Source organism: Helianthus annuus, chromosome 3 (genome assembly GCF_002127325.2).
Source record: "Helianthus annuus cultivar XRQ/B chromosome 3, HanXRQr2.0-SUNRISE, whole genome shotgun sequence".
Taxonomy (NCBI): domain Eukaryota; kingdom Viridiplantae; phylum Streptophyta; class Magnoliopsida; order Asterales; family Asteraceae; genus Helianthus; species Helianthus annuus.
The window spans coordinates 102,937,700-102,944,226 of record NC_035435.2 but is presented as its reverse complement, the minus strand read 5'-3'; the positions used below and the strand labels follow the sequence as shown (position 1 = coordinate 102,944,226).

Here is a 6,527-nt window from a genome sequence, read left to right as displayed (position 1 = left end):
GTAAAGGACCAAAGTTGAAAGTAAAAAAATTTGTGAGGATAGATTGCAAAAGATAAAAAATTTTGGGTTAAAAGTAAAAAAACAAATAGTTTCAGGTTAAAAGTAATTTATGAAATACTTTTGGGTGAAAAGTAAAAAAATCAATTTTTTTTGGAAACCCCCAAAGCCAAGGATACGACAACCAGATGCATAACGATTTTTTCTTTGGAAAACCCCCCAAAGCACACGCCACGTTGCGACGGGGCGTAAAACGGTGTCAAATAGTACTAATGTCACACAACCGTTATCGACCACCAACACTGACTCGACCTAGGGTTTGCGTGTTGCGAACCTGTCAAACATGGAAAAATAGAGGTAAAAACGTTGAACCACACATGTACGTTGCGTTGTATTAACTTGCAAAATTTGAAACAAAACATAAAAAAGTTGAACCACACTTGTACGTTGCGTCGTATTAACTCGAAAAATTAAGAACCATACGTAAAACGAAAATTTGCCAAAGATGAAAAGTATAAGTGACAAAAGTTGTGAAGTTAAATTGCAAATAATGAAAAGTTTTGGGTTAAAGTTAAAAAAACAAATTATGTAGGGTTAAAATTGCAAAAGGTAAAAACATTTAGGTTAAAAATAATGAAAAGTTTGGGTTAAAGTTAAAAAAATAAATTGTGTAGGGTTGAAATTGTAAAAGTTAAAAACCTTTGGATTAAAATTAAAAAATAAAATTTTTTTTTTTAAAAAACTCACAAAACACATGTTACAAGTTATTATGCATAAAAAGTTTGCTTATTTATATATGGAGTAATAAGGTTTCTAGGGTTGCATTTGATCGTTAACATACTTGCATGATATGTAAATTGGGCTTGTGCTTGGGCTTGGCATCCAGCCCAATCTTATCGATTCACATGTTATTTTCATTCACATTATCCTGCTAATAAACGCGTAGCAAAAGGCCAAGTTTAAACCGACAACACGGGCCCCTGTTATTACTAACATGCGCCGGGTGCGCATATCTCTTCATCTTCACGAGAAATAGCAGAAATTTACCGTACGAGTTTATACATTTCTTTATCACCGTCAGCTACAGAGATTCTAGAGAGAGAGAGTTATAAAGTCTTTTTGAATATTTTAGCACAAACTCACTGCTAAAAACACAGATCTAGATCCAAATAACTGCTCTCAACTCAAGATCTCCAAGCTCCCTAGCTCTATCCTGCTTCATTCAGGTCAAATTCTCTCTATTCGTCACTCGCACACACAGTTTTTTGTTACTTTTATCGCATTTTTATGATTTGTTTAACCTGTTGGTGATTAATTGTTCGTTGAATTTGAAAACGACGTTAGTAGGATGCAGTATGATGTATCGCAGGTTAAGAATGTTGAAATATTGAATGTTTCCTTCGAATTGATTGATTTTAGTGGATTATTTGTTATTTAGGTCACTCGCACTCACAGTTTCTGATAGATAATTGCATTATGATGAATTGTGTAACCCGTTGGTGATTAATTGTTCGTTGAATATGATAAGGACGTTAGTAGGATGAGGTATGAAGTATCGCAGGCTTAGAATGTTGAAATGTTCAATGTTTACTTTGATTTTGATTGATTCTAGTGGATTTTATGTTATTTGTGCTTACTGTTAGTGTAAATTGGCTGAATGATTGTTCTGGTGGAGATAATAGACTTGAAGAAAGCTGCGTTACGTTTACACTATACCGAATCTTAAGGAGGATATTGAGTCACGCGTAATTCTGTTGGATTGTTATACCTAGTTAAAACCTTAATCATCTATGAGTTCTCAGTTATCATGATTGTGAATTTGTGGAATGTAGATTAGTCTTAGAACAGTACAAATTAGGGGATTGGCTTGAGAAAGTAGAGATTTAATGATTGAATCTCAGTTATTGAGTTCAAATAGTGAGTTTTTGTTTGGGAATGATGCTAGGTCATTAAACTATCTAGAACACTTAATATGCCTGTCAGAACTGCCATTATTTGGGATTTGGATTGAATTTTTAACAGTTTTGAATTGTAACATAATGCCAAATCGATTTGACTGTAAAATTGTATTTCAATGATTTGAATGTAGATAATGTGTTCTGGCTGTGTCAGTATGTTGACTGTAGTTTGAGTTAATACATTAATAAGATATAAAGTCATCAGCATGAGCATTTGTTATGTATGGTTTCCAGTAACTAAGAGTTGGTCCTGCAGGTGAATCACAACACAAACGATGTCAAGGAGGCCAGCTAGTTTATCTCGGCGTCTTGGAGATGGAGCTGGCATTCCCTTTATGGGGTCCTTGAATCCAAAATCACGTGCATCACCGTTTTTATCCATTGGACTTGTGCTAGTGGTAAGCCCCTCAAAGCTTCCGCATCCAGATATCCTATCATTGATGTTAGTAAAGTAATGCTAAATGCATTTGCTATTGCTAATTAGTCATTATTTAGATGTTTGAGTTATCATTCATGCTTTTATTTTATACTCTTCTGCTTTTGGTTAACAACAACACAAATACTGAGATGGAATTTCCTTTTGATGGAAACCTTCAGGGAGCTTTTCTGATAATTGGATACGTTTATAGTGGTTCAGGTTAGTATATATCTGGCAACATAAACACACACAAACATATACAACTTGATTTACACATAAAACACCTGGATTTTGTTTTAGCTTAAGTTCATTCAGTCTTATGGATGCTATTTATCCACAAAACAAATCAGACTGAAGTTACTGTTGTGACAGGTGGAAGCAATGGTGATAAAGCAGCTTTAAGTAGGCTTGAAGGTAAAACATCAAAAGACACATCCTTTACTACTTCTGTTTCACATTGCAAAAAAAAAAAAAAAAAAAAAATAGTTGCTAAAAATAACATATTATGTGCAGGTGGCGGTGTTTCATGCTCAGCAGAGATTAATCAAGCATTACCATATCTGAAGAAAGTATACGGTGACAGCATGCATAAAGTTCTGCATGTAGGTCCCGACTCATGCGCAGTGGTCTCCAAATTGTTAAAAGAAGAAGATACAGAAGCATGGGGTCTGGAACCCTATGATTTGGATGACAGTGATGCAAACTGCAAAAGCCTTATACGCAAAGGCATTGTTCGCGTTGCTGATATAAAGTTTCCTTTGCCGTATAGGTCAAAATCATTTTCTCTTGTCATTGTCTCAGATGCCCTTGACTATTTGTCCCCAAGGTACCTCAACAAGACTCTTCCTGAATTGGCTAGAGTTTCTTCAGACGGATTTGTTGTTCTATCTGGTAAAGGATGTGTCTTTTGATGTTCTATTGGTATGGCATAAGAAAGTTCATTTAGTAAGAAATTTTGAGATTTATAAAGTTTACTTTTATGGATGCAGGTTATCCTGGTCAGCGTAGAGTTAAAGTGGCTGAGATGTCTAAGTTCGGCCGCCCTGTAAGTCCTCTTTCCAAAGGCTTTCGTTTTCGCTAGTTGATCACTCTGTCCCCCTACAATCAAATAATAAGCAGAGAATGAAAAATCTAAGTTCATAATTGTTTAATTATCACATGAGCTCACTATCAGTATACTCTCGGTCTTCATATTAATAGAGGTGGCCATTTTGACCCGTCTAGCTATAAACGGGTCTATTTGAATTAACCTGATTTGGTCCGATTTTGTTTTAGGCAAAACTACGAAGCTCTTCGTGGTGGATTCGGTTTTTTGTTCAAACAAGATTAGAAGAGAATGAAGTTGCTACAAAGAAGTTTGAAATGGCTGCATCCAAGAAGGGTTACCAGTCAAGCTGCCAGATATTCCATCTGAAATCGCTCAGTTGAGTTACATCCTATTATGAAGAAAGAAGTAAAGTATAAAGTTGAAAAAGCATACAACATGTTCTAAAGCATAACGATTTGGAATTTTTTGTACTCTCAAGTGGGTTGACTCATTGGTATACTGAAGATGTATATTGTTTGTTACTCTTGTTTCATGTCTTTTCATATTGTTATGTAATTTTAGACTGTTTCATTTTCGAACTATTGCTTTAAAGGTTAATTCAGTTGTAAAAGAAGCCTAGTTATACTTAATGATTTCATCTCATGTGGAGGGTGTGCTCATCACATATTTGGGATAATATATTAGGAGTTTGTCTGATTGTTCATTGTGTTAATTAAAATCACTTGACTATAAAAACTATGAGAGAGGAAAAAACAAATAACTAAACAGAAGACTATTTAATCGGTAAAATCGTACCAAACTAGTAACCAACAGTTTGTTTTCAGTTTTACTTGTCTCAAAAGTCGAAACTGCTCCAAACTGAACCAGGAAACCCGTTAACCAACCTAGAAGAATGTTTGCTATTCGAGGTTGACGAAACAGACAGAAGCTGTGCATCAGACGCCTTCAATTCAACGCCATGCATTCATAGCACATAATATTCATCTCATGAGGTACATATTTCGTCCTGATAGTGTTTTTCCTTACTTTTATTAATTAGGCGTTTTTGGTGCTGATTTGTGATTTGTTGATAACATGATTGCTTCTAGAATTAGGATAACCTAGTGATCCGGCATTTTTCAGGTTTGTTAATTGGGGAAATTGTCTGCCTCTTGCCTATTTCAACTTAATGTTGCAGTTAATAACTCAATAGAATAATATAGAGCGATGTTTTTATATCGTTCAGCAGTAGCTTGTTCCCTGCCCTTTCTAACTCATTTAGAAATGGTCCAGTAATGTGGTAAGTATGTTAATATCCTGCAGTAATTAGTGGAGAGTTTCTCTTATAGGGGCGTGAAAGGGTTTGATCAACACCGCCCCCCTTGGGCGTTATAGGATATGATGAGGGAGGAGCATTTCTAGAATAATGGCCAAAGAGGATAAAAAAATGGAAAGTAATGAATGAAATGGGCATTAACCGTCATTTTTTGAAGGGGTGTTATGACACCGATGTGGCGAAAAATGGCCCTTAGGGGGCATTAACCATTACGCATGGTCTTACAAGGTAACAACAAAATGATAGTCAAAGTCATGTAATTGATGATTGCCTTTTAGGGTCATTGACTCATTGGACGAGACTTGCAAGCAAATGTATAGATAGTGTCTTCGTGAACTTTTTTGCTATGAACAAACATGTCACTATTATAGTATACTTTAGCAAATTGGGATATCTGAGTTACCAGATCATGCTTGCAAGTCGTTTCATTTAAGGTATTTACTTTACTCGCATCCTTCTGTTATCGAGTAGGGGGGTCTAGTTGAGGAGTGGGTGACCTTATAGTAGTGGGCAATCTTTCTTTTCGTGTTAAGTTGTAAGCTTACAAATGGCAGAAAACCTTTAGTAGTATTGGCAATGAAATAATAACTTATCCTGAATCTTCCGAATATTCTCTCTAAATTATCTCTTGTCCCTTCTGTTTCTCTTCAATTATGTGATTCCAATTAGCAGCCAAAAAGTCGACATTGATGTAAATGGACGCGACAAACAAACCTTACAAGCAAATGATTGTAATCTGTATAGGATATCTGAATTCATTAATAGGAGTGTACAGAATCACAGGCGAGAGTTTCTGTATAGCCATCACAACAGTTATCAGGGTTAGAGATAAAGAATTCGGTTTATTGATAAGATAGTGCGAGTGAGCAAACTTGAGCTCTTTGAGTTTGAAAGAGTTACTTTCAAGGTGGGGAAGTTTGGTTATGGATTATGCCTGTTATAAATGAATTCAGTCAGGTACATACATAAAAGGATCTGCAGGGTTGATTTAGGCATTAATATATGGTATTAACTATTAAATATTTGAGCGAGGCAACTCGTGTGGAGGCAGTACGGTTTCCGCGGGAACGCCGTAACCAAGTCTGGCCAACCCAGCGCGGGCCCGGTTAAGACAACGTAAGTCTGGGCAGACTTGGTTAGGGCCGTCGATTAGGCGGTGTGACATTGGGTCACTCAAAGAAAGTCACCGTTCAAAAAAAAAACTATTAAATCTTGAGAAATCAAAGGGTAGAAGGTCTATCACAATCCCACATCGGCTGAGTGAAGTATACAAAGATGTTGAGACAGTCTATATAAGCAGAAGCCCAATAGGAGATTAGGCATACCTTTCTCGGCCTTTTGGCTAAGATCAAGTGTAGTATCTGTTCTTATCAGTTTAATATCTGATATGTGGGCCATTGGCCCACTCGATATTAATCTTATTTTTTATGGGGAAAGACCCATCACAATAGCTTGCTATTGGGGTCTTTGAGCGTTGCTTTGGCGTTGCACTACTGCCTTGGCCTGGCGCACCTCTCCAATTTGCAGTCAATTTTTAATAAACCTGACTTTCTAGGCATATCTATTTCTATTTTAATAAACCTGACTTTCTAGGCATATCTATTTCAATTTTTAATATTTGCTCCTTTTGTTATCTTGGATGCTTGTTTAGTGTTTGCTCCTTCTGTTAAGTGTTAATCTTTTCAGGCATCTCCTTTTATTTTTGTTAGGCTCATCTCCTATTTCCTTACCTACATCCTCTTTGCCTCATCCTCACACCCGATCTACATGGCGCTTACGTGACGGATCATC

The 6,527-nt window shown here is 36.3% G+C and overlaps 1 protein-coding gene and 1 non-coding gene across 2 annotated transcripts; both read left to right on the top strand.

Moving 5' to 3' along the window:
- The first annotated feature begins 968 nt into the window (after positions 1–968).
- LOC110929498 (probable pectin methylesterase CGR3) lies at positions 969–4,083 on the top strand. Its single transcript, XM_022172651.2, has 7 exons — positions 969–1,223; positions 2,212–2,353; positions 2,553–2,592; positions 2,746–2,787; positions 2,887–3,264; positions 3,363–3,418; positions 3,649–4,083. Exons 2-7 carry the CDS (start codon positions 2,231–2,233, stop codon positions 3,799–3,801), a joined length of 792 nt encoding a protein of 263 aa, XP_022028343.1. The 5' UTR covers positions 969–1,223; positions 2,212–2,230; the 3' UTR covers positions 3,802–4,083.
- Positions 4,084–6,057: 1,974 nt separating this feature from the next.
- Positions 6,058–6,253, top strand: LOC118490717. The gene has a single exon (XR_004889967.1). It is a non-coding gene; the product is annotated as a U2 spliceosomal RNA (small nuclear RNA).
- Positions 6,254–6,527: the final 274 nt, after the last annotated feature.